Source organism: Ailuropoda melanoleuca, chromosome 20 (genome assembly GCF_002007445.2).
Source record: "Ailuropoda melanoleuca isolate Jingjing chromosome 20, ASM200744v2, whole genome shotgun sequence".
In the NCBI taxonomy this organism is placed as follows: Eukaryota; Metazoa; Chordata; class Mammalia; order Carnivora; family Ursidae; genus Ailuropoda; species Ailuropoda melanoleuca.
Genome location: NC_048237.1, coordinates 22,612,504 through 22,633,904, shown reverse-complemented (window position 1 = coordinate 22,633,904; position 21,401 = coordinate 22,612,504). Strand labels below are relative to the sequence as shown.

General features: G+C 34.2%; 1 protein-coding gene across 1 annotated transcript in view; it reads left to right on the top strand.

Annotated features, from left to right (window-relative positions):
• The window catches only part of MDGA2 (MAM domain containing glycosylphosphatidylinositol anchor 2), a 760,567-nt gene that overhangs the window by 722,443 nt on the left and 16,723 nt on the right, over positions 1-21,401 (top strand). The window contains exons 13-14 of the mRNA XM_034648539.1: positions 6,348-6,503; positions 6,977-7,135. Coding sequence (XP_034504430.1) covers positions 6,348-6,503; positions 6,977-7,135 — 315 coding nt within the window. The remainder of the gene's footprint in view (positions 1-6,347; positions 6,504-6,976; positions 7,136-21,401) is intronic.

Below are 21,401 nucleotides of genomic sequence, written 5' to 3'. Positions count from 1 at the left end.
TAATATCTTAAATTTTGTCATTGATTTTCAAAGCACAATTTACATACAGTAAAATTAACACTTTTCTTGTGTATACTTCTGTAAGAAGTGTTGACTAATTCATGCAGTTATGAAACCATCACCACAAGTTCCATCATCTCTATAAAATTTTTGTATTGCTGCTTTGTAGTTAAACCTGTTTGTATCCCAACCTCAGGCCAACTTGGTTTTGTTTCTATAATTTTGCTACAATAGTTCAATTAGTTACAATATGCTTACTATTTATCCTCCACATTTCATTACAACATGTTTTCCCTGTAATGTTATTAATGAAGGTGAAGAGAAAGTGAAAATTAAGCAGTTAAAAAAAAAAAAAGTCAATGAAGAAAAAATGAAATTAAAAACATTAAGTACTTCTGATAGGATGCTAAGTGACTTCTTAAAATGAAGAAAATGCTGCCAAATCTTACTTCTTAGGTTATTTATAGTTATGTGTAATGAATTCTTATAATACCATTTAGTAATATTTCTTCCATATAAGATTATTGTCTAGATAATAAAGTTTAAAAATCTTTTGAATATATGTTGGCTTAATTATAAATTATGGTTAATCCAAAACATCTTTATAGAAAAAAATGATCGTTGGAATATATTGGAATATATATTATATTTAATATAATACATGTGATATGAGACATATATTGGCAGCAAATCAAACTAATCTTAAATCCTCTTTTGCATTTTAACAACTTATGTAGTCTTTAAGTGAACTGAGATATCCTAAGTATCTACTTCCAATATATCTATATACAGTAAGTCCATGAAATTTTGCCCTAGTATGATTCATTAGACTCAAAATAATTACTTTTTAAATTTAAAAGAGAAAGTCCTTGTGTTTATAGGGGTCTTTTTTTTAAGGATTTTATTTATTTATTTGTCAGAGAGAGCGAGCGCACAAGCAGGGGAGCAGCAGGCAGAGGCAGAGAGAGAAGCAGGCTCCTCGCTGAGCAGGGAGCCCGATGCGGGGCTCCATCCCAGGACCCTGGGACCATGACCTGAGCCAAAGGCAGACGCTTAGCTGACTGAGCCACCCAGGTGCCCCTCTTGATAGTTTTTTTAAAAACTCTTTTGATTGAAATTTTGAACTGAGAGGAAGGATGATTAGTTGTCAAAAGAACCACATACTAGAAGCTCCAGGCAACACCAGCAGTGTCAGTTGTCCTTCTCATTCATTGCTGATTTCCTCAGGAAGGGTACCCTTGGACCAAACCTGAAGTTTAGTCTGTGACTGGACTGTGTTAATTGAAAAGAAAACAAAAATATTGAAATCAGATTGAAATGAATTCTGATGTCTCTCAAGTATCTTGGCAATGTAATTGAAATTTTCTCCTGTAAAGAGGTTTTAAAATTTTTGAAAAGTGTATTTGGTCTGATTTAGGTTTTGAAGTCCAAATTGTTAAAATTCAGAACTTTCGGAAAAAATTTTTGGACTTTTTTTGGTTTATATTAAGTACAAGATGGTTTATATATATATAAATATATATACATATATATGTATATATGAAATATACATACATGTAAATATTAATATGTATAATATAATAATATAAATAATACATATGTGTGACCATCTCACTATCTCTATGAAACTACTTAAAACTGAAAAGATAGTTTACCAGAATAGCCAACTCTAAAATATCATTCCAAAGTTAGAACTAATAAACAGATTAAAGTGAGGTGACACAAAATCAATGTACAAAAAAAACAGTGACATTCCTGTACATTCACAATGAACTATCCAAAAAGGAAATTAAGAAAACAGTCCCATTCAAAATAACAACAAAAAGAATAGAATACTTAGGAATAACTTAACCAAAGAAGTGAAAGGCTTCTACAATAAAAATTATAACACATTGTTGAAGGAAATTAGAGAAGACAGGTAAATGGAAAGACGCTCCATGTTCAGATTAGAAGAATTAATATGGTAGAATATCCATACTTCCCCAAGCAATATACTAATTCAGTGCAATCCCTATCAAAATACCAATGACATTCTTTACATAAATAGAAAAAGCAATCTTAAAATTCATACAGAACTACAAAAGATTGCAAATAGCTAATGTAATATAAAAATAAAGCTGGAGGCATCACACTTCCTGATTTTAAAATATATCACAAATCTACAGTAATCAAGGGAGTGTGGTACTGGCATAAAAACTGTCATTTAGACCGACAGAACACAATAGAAAGCTCACAAATAAATCCGTGAATTTACAGTCAACTGATTTTTGGCAAGAGTGCCAAGAACACACAATAGGGAAGGGACAGTCTCTTTAATCAACCATTGCACATTATCGGTAGGAATGTAAATTGCTACAGCCATTACAGAAAACAGTATGGCGGTTCTTCAAAAATTAAAGAAAGAATTACCAAATGATCTGGCAGTCTCACTTCTGGGTAAATATCCAAAGGTTATATAAAGCTCAATCTTGATGAAATACCTGTAATGCCAAGTTCATTGCAGCATTACTCACAATAGCCAAGATACGAAAATAATCTAAACATCCATCAGTGGATTCATGGAAGAAAATGCAGAATATTAGCTTTTAAAAAGGCTGTCCTGCCATTTGAGACAACATGGATGAATTTGGTTTATTATGCTAAGTGGAATAAGCCAGACACAGAAGGACAGAGGCTGCATAATCTAATTTCCATGGCATCTAAAATAGACTCATATCCAGAGTGTAAAATGGCAGCTGCCAGGAGCAAGAGGGAGGGGGAATAGGAAGATGCTGGTCAATGGGTATACACTTTGAGTTATGTTAGTTTGAGTGAGTTCTGGAGATCTAATGGACAGCATGCTGACTATACCTAACAATATCGAATACTTGAAATTTGCTAAGAGGGTAGATCGTAAGCATTCTCACCTCCAAAATGAAGGACGGGAGGGAGGGAGGGAGAGAGGTAAGGGTAGTTATGTGATATGTGAAGTGATGAATATATTAATTTGCTTCAGTGTGATCATTTCAAAATGTATATCAAAACATCAAACTGTATATATCTTAAATATAAATAATTTTTGTTTGTCAATTATATTTCAGTAAAGCTAAAAAAAATTAAAAAATAAACAGGATAGGCAGGTACAAGAGGGAGTCATTGGGCTAGAGGACAACTGGGCATCAGGCTGCTTATCCCCAGGTTTTATTCTTTCTTCACCATATTGAGAAGAATTGGGATAAATAAAGCACAATTTTGGAGACCATAAAATGCAGAATATTTCAAATATATTCCTTTATCCCCTGAAACTACCAAGATTATGTTATAGTTACAAAACCAGTAAAAAATTCAAGATCAAGTCAGTCTTCAGTTACATATCTTTGTGAAAATCTTGGACTGCATTACTTTCCTATTTTATGAGATCTCTTAATATTTAATATTACATAGACTTTTGATAAGTTTTTACAGACTGATGCATTTTCACTATCTATCAAGATATTACTTATTTCAATAATATTTTTAGTGATAGCCTTTTGCATAATTACCCTACATATAATGACAGGATGATCATAAGATTATTATGGTCCAAAATGGTGAGTTTTTTCCACCTTTATCTTCCTACTTTTTATAAAATCTTTCCAGTTATAGATTTCTTCACTGTAAAATTGAATGTCTACAGAAGTAATGAAGAACTACGGAGATGACTTATGTATCTTTGACCAATGTGAATTGTTAAAGTCTTAAGCCTCCTTCAAATTTATTGTAAACAATTTGTGTCATCTGTAAAATAACGAAATTATGAAAAAATTTAGGTATATCTAAAATTAAGGACATGTCTTAGGTTCTCATAGCTGTATTGTTGCTTAATTTCACTATCAGAGATTTCAATTTTCAGGTTTTAAAAACTCGTTTTTTTGGTAGGCAAGTTTTTTTCAAACAAAGCTAACTTACACAAAAGATACGTTTAAATGGTCTTATAAAATTCATTATATATACTTTTAAATGACATAAAAAGTAAGATTTGGCCGCAGATTTATAAACAAATCCTTGAATTTTTACATTTGATTTTGACATTTTGTGTATATACAATATGTAATTAAACAACTGAAAACATTTAAAGTCAAGCATTGCTTTATCATGACCCCAAAGTAGCAGCTAAGGGAATCTGCTACTGTGCCTGAAAGATACTTAAAGAAATGTACCCATGCGTGCAGCTACACTGCTGTCCCCCACATTAGATCTCAGCTGATAGTATCAAGCAGTCCTGTTTTCTTTAGTACAAGATAGATCTATGGCATAAATATGTGCTGAAGAATATTTTATATGGAATATTGCTTATCCAGAAATGTACTGTTTTAGAATTCGCTAAATGCTTATACTCCCTGTAAATATTCCTATTAATAATACGGAATATAAATAAACACAAAGAGGTACAGTGAGTCTTTAATCTGAAAACAAAAACAAAACAAAAACGTATTGCTTAAATTCAAAGGAAAAGCCTTCTGTTTTATTTTTGTGTATATATGTCAGTGGTTTTCTTCCTACTTTCCTTTTCCTTCTTTCCTTTCCTTTCCTTTCCTTTCCTTTCCTTTCCTTTCCTTTCCTTTCCTTTCCTTTCCTTTCCTTTCCTTCCTTCCTTCCCTTTTTCCTTCCTTCTCTCCTCCTTTTTAAATTGTGATTAGAACACTTAATATGAGTTCTACCTTCTTAATAACGTTTAAGTACACAATACAGCATTGTTAGCCCAGCATAAAGTTCTATGGTGGATCTCTAGAACTGACTCATCTTGCAGAACTGAAAGTTTCTACCTTTTAACCAATGTCTCTCCATTTCCATCATCCCCCAGACCCTGAAAACCACCATTCTACTTTCTGCTTCTATGTATTTGGATATTTTAGATACCTCGTAAGTGTAATCATGCAGCTTAATTCTTCTAGGACTGGCTTAATATAATTTCCTTAGTATAATGTCCTCCATGTTCATCAGTGTTGTCACATATGGCAAGATTTTCTTCTTCTCTAAGGCTGAATAATATTCCATTGTATGTATGTCTTCTTTATCCATTCTCCACTGATGGGCACTTAGCTTGCTTCCATATTTTGGCTATTGTGAAATATGCTGCAATGAACATAAGAGTGCAACTATCTCCTTGAGATAATGGTTTCAATTTTTTGGACAGATACCCAGAAATAAGATTGCTGGATTACACAGTGGTTCTACCTTTTTTTAGTAGGCTCCTTGCCTAGCGTGTAGCCTAACTTGGGGCTTGAACTCACAACCCTGAGATCAAGACTTGAACACTCAACCTTAACTGAACCACCCAGGTGCCCCCAGTAGTTCTATTTTTAATTTTTGAGGAACTTCATACTGTTTTCCTTACTGGCTATACCATTTTACATTCCCGTGACAGTGATTAAGGGTTCCAATTTTTCCACATACTTGGTAATCTTTTTTTTTTTTTTAACTGCCATCTCATTGTGGTTTTGATTTGCATTTCCCTGATGATCAGTGATGTTGAACATCTTTTTATGTGTCTGTTGGCCATTTGGATGTCTTTGGAGAAATACCTGTTCATGTCTTGTGTCTAGTTGACATTATTATCTTCTTTATTTACACCTATATTTCAAGCAGGGTACATCCCAGTAAGAAAACCCTTTGATACCTAGAAAAATTATTCTTACCCTCATTACAATTTTGTTGGGTCTGAACGCAGCATGTGGCAGGCATACAAAAATCCCAGTCCTTCCACAGTCTTCATAAAGACCTTTCATTACTTTATTTCAAGTGAATTTCAACCATCTGCCAAATACACATTCAAAAAAAAATTTTAAAGATAACTACTTTTTAAAATATTTTGCCATTATCTTTCCCTAAGTAAACTTCCATTTCTGCAAATGGGCATACATTGAAAGCATCTCCAGACATGGTATAAAAGATTATAACCTCAAGGTATACAGCTTTGACGTGTTGTCAGGTAAATTAATAAAGCTCATTTTGTAATTGACAGTTTTGTTTTGTTTGGATTATTTCTAGACTCGAAAAATGAAAGTTGGGAAAAGTCATCTTCCATAATTCAAGTGTGAATTCTATTCTTTAATTTCAATTATTTGGATATTTCAGAGGAAAATGGTTTGTGTTTAAGTTATTAAACCAAGAGACTGATTTATATATCAAGATTATTTTTCTTTTTTGTTAAAATTGAAATCATTTTCTATTTAGTCATAATCTTGCACGCTAAGATGGTTCTGGTGCCACTGTGGCAGTCTTGCATTACGATTGTTGTGTAATGTTTTCAAAATATTTTAAAGAATATTGCAGTGTTCATGTTAATTTAATTAATATTAATTACTTTAATTAAAATTGGTTAACAGGGGAATTTCACTGTGGATTTGAAGATGGTAACATTTGTTTGTTCACCCAAGATGATACAGATAATTTTGACTGGACAAAGCAAAGTACTGCAACAAGAAATACAAAATACACTCCAAACACGGGACCTAATGCTGATCGTAGTGGCTCCAAAGAAGGTAGGAGGGTATGAAATGTTGTGTTTATAACAATCGTACTCCAGCCTTGGACTTTGAGAAATTAATGCCATTTATATGACATGCAACAGAATGCTTAGCTATAGATTTGGAGATTAGGGATAAAACATTAAATTTTTAATGTATGGTACCAATAATTCAGATATTTCCAAAGTTTGTAAACACAAATTTTCTCTCAGAACTCACGACACATATAGTTGAGAGATTTTTTTAAGAATTCAAGTGTAAAATTCCAATTTTATCCAAAGTTTTTATACACTTAAGCAATATTATCTTTAATTATGTAGATCATTTATTTATTCTTTATATTACACTTATAAATAGTTCATAAATGAGATCAAAATTCTGTGAATCTGTAATTTACTTCATATAAAAACTCTAAAACTTCTCAGTGTTTCAAATTTCATGTCACCTAATACTAATGTATTTAAACATGTTATATTATCTTTTTAAAGGTTTTTATATGTACATTGAGACATCTCGACCCAGACTGGAAGGCGAAAAGGCCCGACTTCTCAGCCCTGTTTTCAGCATAGCTCCTAAAAACCCTTATGGCCCCACGAACACGGCGTATTGTTTCAGCTTCTTTTATCACATGTATGGACAACATATAGGTAAGATGGCGAGAATTATTATGTTTCTTCTAGAGTAAATTATAACTAAGAAGAAAAGGTTCACAAGCACACAGCATGAAATCAGTTTTAGTCAAACAATATCATCATTGACTTTTAAACGCCTTTNATATTGTTTCAGCTTCTTTTATCACATGTATGGACAACATATAGGTAAGATGGTGAGAATTATTATGTTTCTTCTAGAGTAAATTATAACTAAGAAGAAAAAGGTTCACAAGCACACAGCATGAAATCAGTTTTAGTCAAACAATATCATCATTGACTTTTAAACGCCTTACCTTCAAACTGCGAAATAAGGTGCTAAGAACATTCCCCTCTCATGTTCTAATTTCCAAATTTTAGGTTAGAATTTGAACTTTTGGAGCATCACCTACCCCTTCTAGAATCCTAAATTCAGGCAAACCATCAATGGGTTAAATTCTTTACGATCTTACTGTGAGATTAATACCAGTATAACTTAGGCTGCTGCTTTTCAAAGAAATGTGTGTGAATAATGACTCACCGTGTATTAATGACCATGAAAAGGAATACTGCCATATTTGGAAGACAAATACTTTTAGCATTGTCTACATATTTGGAATACTGATATGATATTTTCTTGCTTATAAAGTATGCCTAACATACCTAGTAAGATTTAAGAACAGCCTCAGTCCTGACGAGCATGCAAAGATGAAGACACACTCCTTGCCCTTAGGGACCCTTGTACAGCAATGGAGGCCAAGACGAGTAAATACATAATCATGCTGGATAGAATACTGCATAATCTTTAGAAATAACCTAGCAGGGGCGCCTGGGTGGCTTAGTCCCTTAAGCGTCTGCCCTCGCCTCAGGTCATGATCCGAAGGTCCTGGGATCAAGTCCCGCATGGAGCTCCCTGCTCCGTGGGGAGACTGCTGCTTCCTCTGCCCTTCCCCCTTTCATGCACACATGCCTGCACGCTCTCTTTCTCTCTCTCCCCCCATGTGCTCTCTCAAATAAATAAATAAAGTCAAAAAGAAGAAAGAAGAAAGAAAGAAAGAAAGAAAGAAAGAAAGAAAGAAAGAAAGAAAGAAAGAAAAAGAANTCTTTCTCTCTCTCCCCCCATGTGCTCTCTCAAATAAATAAATAAAGTCAAAAAGAAGAAAGAAAGAAAGAAAGAAAAAGAAAAGAACTTATTGAAACTCCTGCAGGGGGTGGGGAGAGATCACATATGGGTCTACAATTCTTTACACTTCTAAAATCAAAAAAACTGAACACAAAATTTTNAACCTATTGAAACTCCTGCAGGGGGTGGGGAGAGATCACATATGGGTCTACAATTCTTTACACTTCTAAAATCAAAAACACTGAACACAAAATTTTTTAACTTAGTTATTTGGCAGTACATGCCGGCCGGATCCCCATGCCTTAGAATATATGATCTGAGCTTATATGAACTTATTTATAGTCTTTATTTATCCATATAAGTGTGAACATTTATACTATTTGCAGCAAAAACATTACTGTGTTTGATTCTGAGATTCTGTTCCAGATCCTTCCAGAGACTGTCACATAATAGATGAGATATACATTCCTTTACCTTTCTAAAATAAGTCAGAATTCTGAGTGGTGAACCATCTAACCCCACAAAGCTTGGACCAGGGACTGTGGATCTGTATGTCACTGAAGAATAAGGCAGTGCTTAGGGACAAAGGAAAATGTTTCTCTATGAAAGAAGGGTACATTTTCAATAAACAGAGATACGCACAGGGAAGATTAAGGCACTGATGGTGAGGAAGTAAAATGTGGGCCGTTAGGAGGACATTAAGTGTTTTGATATAAATGAATAAAACTAAAAATATAACTATATAATTATATAAACTAATAAAATTGTGCACACGATCTATTCCAGCTACTGCACTATTTAAGTGAAGTAATCCCCTTAATCAGTTCATGAAAATGGGTGTCACTGTTCATCTTTTACGATAGAGAACACTGAACCTCAGAGCGTGTGTACGAATTCCAAGCACCTGGTTACGCTGGTGCGTAAACTCACTGCCAGCACCATGAGCCCGTGTTTTTCACAGTGGAGCACTGGGTGACAAATCTGGAAGGACAAACTTATGCAGTCAACAGTACCCTTAACATGAAGTCCAGAAACCTGGGCGGGAACTCAGCTGTAGCCCTCAGTCACTGTAGGAATTTGGAGAATTCACTTAAAATGTCTGGATCGTGGTCTTCTCATCTGTGAATGGGAATAATAATTCCTATTTCAGAAATCTGTAGTTCAAGTTAACTGAGAAAACATGTATAACATCTATCAGATGGTAGACACTCATCACCTCAGGCTGCTTTGAATATCAAATAGCAGCAATAATAGCACCAGTAAATAACAGCCAATGTTTATGGACCAGGTCACTAGTCCTATCACCTCATGGATTCTTTCTTTTAATTTTTACAATAAACATTTGTGCTCCTTAAATCATTATCCTGTTTCATAGATAAGGAAACTGATACAGAGAATTTTACTTCACTTTACTTGCCGTAATGTCATAACTGATAAATAGCGAAGCCATAGTACCAGTTTGGGAAGTGGACGCAGGGTTTGCCTGCTTCTCACTCGGCAGGGAGATTTACTGGAGTGTCTTCAAAGTTTAGCTCATTCGGTGGTCGGGGGACATGGCAGCTTTTGTGCAGACAATGTGTATGATGAGATTTTTGATTTGGGAAAACAGATCTTCTCCAAGTGGCTAAAATCACTGAGAAACAGAATACNTGCTTCTCACTCGGCAGGGAGATTTACTGGAGTGTCTTCAAAGTTTAGCTCATTCGGTGGTCGGGGGACATGCAGCTTTTGTGCAGACAATGTGTATGATGAGATTTTTGATTTGGGAAAACAGATCTTCTCCGAGTGGCTAAAATCACTGAGAAACAGAATATGGACTGGGAAAGCAGAAAGTTATGACAGTACTCATAGGTTCACTATGGCCTAACCTATGGAAAGAAATCTCCACACCCATGCCAAACCATCTCCTTTATTGGGAGATTACGATCTCATTACAAAGGTAGGATTGGCTCAACTCTAATTTTTCCCAGTAGCTGACGGCGTATGTTTTACTTATTATTTCAAATAGATTTCTTAGACTTCCTTTCTCTCCTTCCAGTTTACCTTGGAACAGGCCTATTGTAAGTTGGTTTTGAAATAAACAATTCCAAGATCAATGAAGTACTTTAATTAGTAAAATATGCAGTTTCTGTTTTTATGAGGCTAGCCCCCCTCAAATCTTCTGCATGTTTATGTTGAGATCCAAGATAATTTTAATATACTTTTAACTTCACACTTGTTATTCTTACCCTCTTTATTGTCAACAAATCTCCAGCTGACCTCTGCCAGTTTTATTTGGATTGTTTCAGGAAGAAGGAGTACTCCATTTCTTCCATGTTCTCATACATTTGCCACTTTGATGCCTGTGCCATTTTTCTGTTTCATCATATGGTTGAAGTTTGTACGTATCAGACCTGTCACTTGAGTCCCTCTCGGCAGGGCATGTTCATGCTGCACTAAAATCTAGGCAAAATGCCTGTTCCAGACACTGGCTCATCAGTGAGGACCAGATGAATGACCTCATTAGGGAGAGGTTGCCTATAGCTGAGACCTTCCCTCATTACAAATGTTATTCTAAGACACTCATTTATCTGGAAACCTGGAGGCATTTATAGTTACTAGTTTTACAAATACCATTCTTAGTTTGATTCATTCTCTTGGAAATCCAGATTCAAAAATGATTTGTTCTGAATTTCTAATAGCCTAATTGCATTTATTCCTTTTTGGGTAACCATACATAATCTTTGCTGTTTAAACTATGACTAATGCTCAATATATCATTCAGAAGAGTTCTAGTTTTTTAATACAAAAATGGGCAATCAGTTATGCATTACTTAGAAAAGAGATTCCTCTTTGCAATAAAGTCAAATATGTTGTATTACTTATTGATTGCTATGTAAAAAGTTTCCGCAACACTGTGTGGCTTGAAACAACAAACATTCACCTCTCAGTGTCTGTGGGTCAGGAATATAAGTGTGGCTTAGCTGAGTGTCTGTAGCTCAAGGTCTCCCACGAGGTTGCAAGCTGTCAGGCATGACTGCCCTCAAATTTGAAGACTTCACTTAGGGACGATATACTTTTAAGCCTGCTCACTTGGTTTTTGGCAGGCCTCAATCCATCACAGTGTCAGACTAAGGATGTTGATTTCTTACTGGCTGTTGAATTCCTCTCAGCTCTCCCAGTTAGTTCCTCGGCATACGGACATCTCTCTGGGACTGTCTCGTGGCATGGCAGCAGGCTTCCTCCAAAGCAAGCTATCCATGAGAGAGAGCAAATAGATGCCCAAGGCTTTTAACTTCTGCCTTATTCTATTTCTTATAACTGAGCTAATAATTCCAAACTACACTTACTGGGAGGAAATTACACAAGAGCATTAAGGCTAAGAGGTGGAAATCATTGGGAGGCATCTTAGCGTTTATTTGTCACACTGGTACAATGTCTTCTTAGTTAAATATTTCATCAAAGCTGATTGAAGAAAAAAATAAACAAAAACTAGAATATGTCACCCTTAAGTTGTTGATTTATATATACATGATACAATATCTAACTATTGATAATAGTATAAGATTATTTCAGCAATCCTGTAGGTACTAGTAGGCATTTTGATTCATGATTAATCAGCTGGATTTCTAATGTTCTTGGGAGGAATTGAACTTCATATGAAGTCATTTGCTATGACAAAAGCTTATTAAATTCAGTAAAAAAAATGTACTAAATTTATTTCTAGAAAGAATGTGAGATATAAGCATCATCATATCATACCAGGAAATTAAAGATAAAAATACAAAAGGCACTTATGAATACATTCATTGAACTTGATAAGTATGGTTCAATAAAGTGGCTCTAGAAAGCTAATTTCACTATTGAACAAATGGGAAGCAAAAAAAAAGGAGTCCGATAATAGGATCTGTTCTCTCATGAATCTTGAGGGTGGGAAAGAAGTGATCAAGTAGAGAGATGTGGGGTTATGGATGCACCTATTTTAAGAGGAAAAAAATAATAGGTAAGTTTTTAGATTCAAAAGTCAAAGGGAAGCAAGTTTCTTGAAGAGATGGGAATTGAGAGTTCTAGTAGGAGAATTAGCGTTGAAGAGAGGAATTAATGTCACTTCCACTGAGGTGGGAAGAAAAGAATGAAGTAGGAATGTACCTTTTGATACATTCCTAGATGCAAGAATAGAAAGCCAACTTGGAAGTTGCCTTTTTAACATTATCTTTTTTTTTTTTTCTGTAAAATAAATGCAGATCTTGCATGTTCAAAGAGTAGACGGTCTCAGGAGAGTGGTAAATGGAAGCAGAGACTGATCAGTGACGTAGAGTTGAAGCTGGTGGAGACCAGGGTATCAGTCCTCAGTGTCTTGAAACGTGTTTTAGGATATAATGTTCAGTTTCAGTGCCAATCACTTCTTGGGTGTATTACTGAATTCCCCTGCTAACTGACTTCCTTGCTGTCTCTTGGGCCCGTAGTTTCTGGGGTAAAGATCATTCTCTGAAACAGTAACATAAGGACCTCAAGGATATATGCCCTTCTGGCTTCTCCTTAGGGTAGCTGCATAGTCTATACCAGCCACACATGAAGTTCCCCAGATTGAGCTGTCTTGTATCTGGGGCCTTTTTCAAGGCTCTCTGTTCTGCTGAACTACGTGAAACAAGGTCTCTGCCCGTCACATGGTGCCCTGAAAATGTAAATATGTATTTGCCCACTATATAAATACTTAGTAAGCATATGAATATTTTTAAAATCATGTGATAGAATAAGTACTTTTCCCTTTCTTAAATCATCTAAGTAACTCATATTCTTCTTTCAGAAGCTAACTCAAGGACATCTGCTGAAATTTCTCCCCATCCTCTGTTCCTTTTGTTCCTATAACGCCTGGTACACATCTCTGTCATAATATTTGTCACCCTGACCTCTGCTAGACTGTAAACTCCTTGAGAGCAGTGACCATGATTGCTTTCTGTTTGATCCTCTAAAACAACAAAGGATTAATAGATTTTTAAAAATAATAATGTAAACTAGATATTTCTAGCACCTTCTGAGGGTGCTAGAAAAAAAGCAAGGGAGTTAAAAGAATTGGTGTAGATTGGAAACAGAAGGTCATTTCACCAAGAATTTACAGAGCATGTTGGGGGAAAAAATAGAAGGTAATCATTGACTTAACTTGAATTTGAGTCTAAGTGCTCTGGCAACTAAAGCATAAGGAAAGCAAAAGTGTCACACATTTCTTAACAACAAATTCAAGGAGAAATTTATGTTTCTAAAAGTACCCTTAGTAGTATAATGGGAAATGTCTTCACTGGGTACTTTTAGAAAGATATAAAACTTGTTCAAATACAAAATTTACATACTGACAGACTATAATACATTACAGTTCATGTTTTGAGCTGCAGTATCATGGTCCAGATACATCACTTTATGATTGACTAATGGAATACAAAAATAGAATTTAACAAATCTGGAATTAACCTCTAATTAAATTTCCCTTAATAAGTTATCTCAGGTAGCAAGAGTGAATTCAAACTTTCTCAGTGCTGGCGTTCAGAGTTTTTAAAATGGAGACTTCAGTGGTTTTATACAAGATATAGAGAAGGCTGGCGATGGGTAGTAAGGAGGGCACGTACTGCATGGTGCACTGGGTGTTATAAGCAACTAATGAATCATCGAACTTTACATCAGAAACCAAGGATGTACTGTATGGTGACTAACATAATATAATAGAAAAACATTAAAAAGGAGAGAGAAGGAATGGTGACAACCATTTTGCATGGTTCTAGGAGTCTGATTTTTATTCTCCTTTTGGTTAAAGACCATATTTCTTCTGTTCGAGTAAAAAAAATAAGATTCTTGTTTATATCTCAAATATGTTTCTCAAGTAGGAAATCTGCTCACATTTTTTCCCCTTTGAGCTAGACACTATAAGAAAGACAATTTGAGCTTGTTTTCAGTAGTCCTGTTTGTATTTAATACTGATAATGCTAATGTCAATCAGTGTGAAAATAATGCTGTAGGTGGAAGACATTCATGGAGTAAACTGCTTTGTTGAATTAAGATGTATTTTTTCCAAATGGGGGTGGCTAGAACCTGGCCATGATTTATAACCACTTATTGAAATGTGTTATTACACACACTTGTCCCAGACCTCTGAGACCATATGCAGTGTCTAGTGCACTTACCTTTTAAGTCTGTGTTTTGAACCACCACCAACCCCTAAATTTATTCTCCTCCTATTTATTTTTTACTCAACAGTGTCTAGTAGAAGCGGAGATATTTAAATAAAATTAATGATATGACTGAGAAAGGTTGATATTCCAAAATATACAAGTCCAATTCTCAGTGTAATAAATAAAAAATATTATTTCATCAGTTGAATTAATGATAAGCAAATGGGTTGACTAGCTTTTTTTTCTCACCCAATGTACCAAACTTTTTAAACTAACTTCACTGAAAGTACAGATTTATTGTGATGAGTACTTTTACCCTTAGCTCTTGAATTCACTCATTTTTGTTCACCAGAATGAATTGCGCATGCTATGTGCCTAGTGGTATGTAGGCTTTTATAGAAAATACAAAAGAATTGTAGTAAAAGGTCCCTATCCATCAAATAGTTTGTCATCATATTTAGGATAATAAATTACTGAATAAAATAAAAACCAGAAGGTCATATTCATCAAAATGCATGGCAAGCCTGTGCTATGGGTGAATGAGGGAGAGAACCCTGACAACAGCAAAGTTAAAGTTTCTGTGGAAGAGAAGAAAATGTAAACCATCCAAACAAGTATTAAGCAGAAAGCAAAGGTTACAGAATGTGAGAAAAAGAGCCACCTGTTAGGATGGGGACTAGTGCTTTTACAGCAGAGAAAGGGAAACGGTAGAGCCAAAGTTGTCAGGGTCTATGGAAGGGATATGACATATATCAGAGAAATAGAAAGCCTGAGGAAGGCTGCGTTTTAGGAAAATCCATTGGACACTAATGTAAAGATTCAACTGGATACAAGAAGGCATGGTAATGACTGGAGAAAATGAATTGACATTTTTTTATTTAAGATATCATTGCAATTATATATTGAAAAAATAATAACAGTGTATGCATGCAGCCATTTCTATTCAAGCAGAAAATAATGATTTTACAATTTCTCATTTTTGTCTGTGTGTATAAAACAAATGATGGTAACAATTGCCTATCAATATACGTAGCTCTTGCCCGAAGCTAGGTCATGTGGGCACATCCTCTTCTTCCATGAAATGTGAAACACAAATAATGTCTCCATTACTGATTAGAATAAAAATATGATTTATGTGCAAGTGATCCCTAGGCATTAGAGTAAACCGTATTACAAATTAATTTCTACAAACTTGGTAATTTCAAGTATCTGTGGGAAATATGAATGCACATTTTAGGACATATATTTCAGTTATGTATATAAAATATATATTAACAGTAAATAGTTAAAAGTAAAATTATGTTAATGACTTAGTAAAAGAAGAGAACTGGGTAATAATAATTATAAATAATACTGGTGCAAATTATATTTATACAGTAATTTCTATGAAATCATGTGATTTCACAATACCATATATAACTCCAAAACCTCGGTCACTGCTCATGAGATAATACAGCACTTAGGTCAGTTAGGCTTTCTGACCATGGCCCCTAACATGAGGTCAGTTCTCTTGAGCTCTTGCACCTGACTCTAGAAATGATGGTGATCAAAAGATGAGAATTAGGAAACCAAAGAGAAGAAAAAGACAGTTAAGTTTTGCTTAGCAACCTCAAACTTGTATCATGGAACTATGTAGCATTTGAAAATCCTTGGGGATGATTAAATTCTTACCTATTGATACCTGGTGCCTACTCAAGCATAAACACAGTGCCTCTAAGGACTTAAAATTACTTTTAAAGGGTATTAACACAATCCATCATACTCACTTTGGAATTTTCTTACTATAATAATGTGCTGAATCAGCTTTGCTGAATCTAACTTCTCTTGAATTGCTTTATTCTGTTTCACAAGTTCTAATTTCGTTGACCTAGATGACCTGAACATAAGTTTATATAACTGTTGTCCTTGAATTCTCTTTTATAAACTTAAAAAACTGGAAACTTGCTTGAAAAAAGCTCTAAAATCATTGGTCTGCTAATATTGCTTTTGTCGTAAAATAGACCAGTGAATCAATAGTTTGGATTCATGGATAATGAACTATAATTAATACTATGTGCATAAGAATAAGATATATAAATTATAATATATTTTAAAGAATTTGTCAGTTATACTTTTCGTGCCTTTTTAAATAAGTAATGCTTGCATTTTAAAATAAAATCTGGCCACAACTGACTATAGCTCATATAATCTATTCAAAAACAAATTCGAATGTGGGATAATCAGACCTGTCTTCTTTAGACCTAGGACAAATATTTTTCACATAGTATATATTCAGTAAACATAAGTTTAAATAATTCAAGTTTGAATTTTTATTACATATGTAAAAAGAAAATATTAATTAAAAGTATAAACATGATCACAGGGAAAGCATATTCCCTGAGAAAAATATATTTGATCCTGATATAATAACTTATCATTATTGATATAATAATGGCAAGTCATATATATAGATAGAGATATAAATGTGTGATATAGATATAAATGTGTATTTTATTAAAGTATGTATTTCCTACTTTAAGTAAATTCTGAAAGACATATACTATATACTACTACTTTTTTGGCCTAATTACAGCTAATGAATCTAAAAAGAGTATTTTATTAACATTTGACACAAATTTCCATGTATTGATTCAATGACAGGCTTGATTCCTGTCACTTCAATCAAAATAACTGGTCATGCTACCCAAGAGAAACGACACTTTCACATAAAATGGTAATTCATTCACTTCTGTCTATTTACATTAGCACCTCACAATTACATTTACCTCACATCTACTCATGACTTTTAAAGTACAGAAGGACCTGAGCTCCCTTCATAGCTTGGGGAGAACATCCTTCATTCTTTTCATACAAAACATTGAAGGACTTCTACTAGAAAGAGAAGCTAGTCTTACAATTGGAAAATTTAAGCTGGTCTTACATTTAAGAAATTAAAAAAAAAAAACTGGTATTTTTCTTTCTGTAAAAGCAGTTCAGTCAGATAAGAAATCAGTAGAGACTATCACAGCTCAGCCCCATCGGTTACTGCTAATATGGCTGCAGGCTGTAGCAGACACAGGCCATGGAATAGATGAAGAGCCCCTTTTCCATCTAATGCACATACAGACTATTTCTTCAAATAATTTAGGAAGGGTGTATGCTACATACCACTTTGTAAGTCCAATGACAACTAAGGGATTCCAAAAGTATTATAACTTGATTTAATGTTTAACACAATTTATTATTTATTTGGGCTTGATTTCCTTAGAATCCCACCCTGTTGTGGATTTGTGTTCAAAAATAGAATGCAGTTACATCACATAGAAATATGTCCTGCAGTGGCTTTTCCTTTTGGCACAAGGTTGCCTTTCTGACGTACAAGATTCCAGTACCAACAGGCAAGAAAAACTGAGCCACACTGAGTATCTAAAAAGGAAAATAGAAAGATGGATTCAGAAAGCTACTTCTTACCACAGTGGATCACTGAGTACAATGGGAAAGTCCCAGAAAGTTCAACTCTTAAATGGCTCAAAGAAATAAATGCTTTTCCACAATTCTCAGACTGCTGAATCTTGATACAGTAGTGAATCTCACATTAACCTGTTCTGCAGCTTTAGATCTTACAGGAGAAGCTAACAAAATCCACACCTATCCTGTGGATATAAAAGAAGCCCCATAAATTGGGAGAAAATGTCACAAGATTACTTAATATTATTTAAGGATGAATAAAAAGGATTGAAATAAGAGAGAAAGGGAGATTGAAAAAATAAGGCTCCAATGAAGATTCCACAGGGAAAAAAAAAACAAATCTAAAATGCACATAGTAAAGGAAACACATATTGTACAGTTCAGGTGAAAATAAAATTTGTTCTGTATATGCTTTATATTTTTCAATAAATTCAAAAGAATGTGAACTTTATTAAACAATAAAAAATAAAAATGATACAACAGACAAATTAAAAAAAGGAACTGAATAAAAGACTGAAATAAGGGGGAGCTTTATGAGATCAGAAAGGAATCTAACATCATAAATCATATAATAGCCAAATAAAGATAACATTAGAAACAAAAGAGCAGAACCATACTATGGAAATTAAAATCAATACTATGGAGGACAAGCCTGAGATTCTTTCTTACATTGATGGGGAAAAAAAATAGAAGATAGTAGATTCTGAAGCAAAAGTGAACATGCAACTAGGTAAAAGAAAAAAGAAAGCTGGAGAACACTATGTATACATATGCATGCATTATTCCTAAATATAATAGTAGCAATAGGAATCAACCATAATAAAAGAGTAGTAGTCCATTACCAAGTAAAACTGATTCCTGTAACACAGAGTTCAACATCAAGAAGTGTACTAAAACAATCTACTGCATCAATAGAGAAATAGAGAAATATTATTTGGCTAGCTGGACAGATAATAGTAAAACACAGTGAGGACTATGTATGAGACATAATGTACAGTTTACATACTTCAAGTGATTTTAATTCTCACCAAAAGCTTATGCTAGTTATTATTATCATCATCACTTATGTGATGAGGAAATTGAAGCAGAGAGATTACGAGACTAAGCCAAAGTCAGCCAGCTAGTGGCAGCTGTGATGTAAGGAATGCAGGGGTTTTTCTTGTTGTTTAAAAAGTGGGTGTTCATATTTATGCATTTGTGCATAATATGAACATGTGTGTTTATGTATAAAGAATTAGAAAAATTGCTCTAAAAATCTGAAGGATAAACTACTCTATACCATATAATTGTACATATATAAATATATATTTAAAAAAAACAACTGAAGCAACATACACCAAAATGTTAAGGAGGCTCTCTCTGAGAGATCGATTTAATGGTGATTTCTATATTGTCTTTCCTGCTTTGCAGTGTTTGTGTGCAATATTCACATAGATGAATATATATATATATATATAGAAGATAAATATAGATTTTAATAACATGATTATCTGTAAACATTATCAAAATGAGACTGTCTTGAAGCCACACAGTAGTTACTTGCTCCAGATAAATCCTACTGCCATAAACAACTATTAAAATAGGTTAAATAGTTTAAGTAATGGTTTTCAGAAAATGGAAGAGGCAGGGCAAGACTGAGATCTATGGGGAAAAAGGGAAACTAATGAGGTAATCACTACAGGAGCCACCCTCTGCCTGAGGACAATTTCCTGGTCCTAACATAGAGCCCTGGATTTCAAGCAGAACATGCAGGTGCCACAAGTTCAGGAGGCAGAGGTGAGAGTACTGGGCACCTGAAGTAGTTTGAATCTGTGAATCAGGGTAAAAGAAAGGAGGTGTGCAGAGTTGACTCTAAAATTTCTAGAAAGGGTTCCACATGAGTCTTTGCCTGAAGGCTAAGCTGTACTCATATAAAACTCAAAAAAAAAAAAATTACCATATGGCAACATAGCAGCTTTTATGCACTTGACAACAGAACAGAGATGGGGAGGTCAAAGAGTCCTGAAAGAAGAGCAGTAGGGAATATTGGAATTTAAGCCATTTTAGAGTGAAGAGATACCCTAACAGCCTCTGACAACATGAGAAAAAAACAGGCTCTCCCTTAGTAGTTAGGATGAAGCCCTGAAGAACTGACCTCTCTAGGTCATTTTCCTTAAAAAGCCTAAATCTAAGCCCCAAAAAGATCCATAGTAGAGACAGATTTGGAGGTTTATTTCCACAGAGTTGAGGTTAGGGAGATAATTTGGGCTTTCCACAGATCTGCATTGCTACTGTAAAACCAAGCCTATCTATACAACTTTAACATGACAAGTCAGTAATTGAATAGCCTGCTGAAACAAAACTGCCTTCTGAGAATGATTATAAATCTAACCATCCATAATGTAATGTCCACAATGCCCATTATTCAATGGCAATCACTAGATATACAAAGAAACAGAAAATGTGATTCACAGTCACATTCACAGTCACATGAGAAAGTAAAAATCAACCCAAAGAAATGAAACTGAAGAGGACCAAACATTAGACTTAGCAGATAAAAACTTTTGAAAAGGCATTATAAATATGTTCAATGACATTAGAGTAAATATATTAAAAGAATCATAGGAAATAGAGTCTTAATGATTGAACAGATAGAGAAGTCTAGCAGAGAAAGAGAAATTATACAAAAGAACCAAATAAGAATTTTACCAGAAAGTAGTAGACAAGACACGAAGAATTCGCTGGAAGAGCTTAAACAACATACCGAAGAAGGAAAAAAAAAAAAAAAAAAAAAAAAGTAATAAACTTGAAGACAAAATTTTCCAACCTGAGAAATGAAGAAGACTGAAGAAAAATGAACACAGACTCAGTGACTAGCAGAAGAATATAAAATTGCATAACACATGTATAATTGGAGTCTGAAAAGTAGAGGAAAGAGATGAGGCAGAAATAAAGGGAAAGCTAAGAGAAATTCAGCAAACTCTACATCAAGATATTTAGGCATATTATAATGAAACTACTGCAAACCAAAGATAAGGGGAAATGCTCAAAAGCATCCTGAGAGAGAGAGAAAAACATATACAAGAGAACAAAGATAAAATGATGGCTGACTTCACATTAGAAACCACGATATAGAGAAGAAAATAGAAGAACTTTAAAGTTCTTGGGGGGGGGGATTGGCAGAATTTTAATTCTCACAAAAACATAAGAGTGAAATGAAGTTATTTTTATATAAACAAATCTCAGAAACTTTGTCTCCAGCAGATCACCACTACAGAAAGTGCTAAAGGATGTCCTTCAGGCCAAAGGGAAATGGTGCTAGATTGTAACTCAGATCTACAGGTAGAAATCAAGACCATCAGAAATGGTAAATAAGTGGAAAATTTAAAAACTGTATGTTCTTATAGGTTGTATAAAATACATCTGACTATTCACTGTAAGGTGAGGTTTACATTTTAGGCAAAGGTGAAAAGATGTAATTACCATTAAAAATAGAGGACAGCTAAATTAATTATACTGTTGTAAGATTATTACATGTGTAAAGTAAGATATAGCATGTAAAGTATAAGCTTTGAAATGAAAAGAGGGAGGTCAT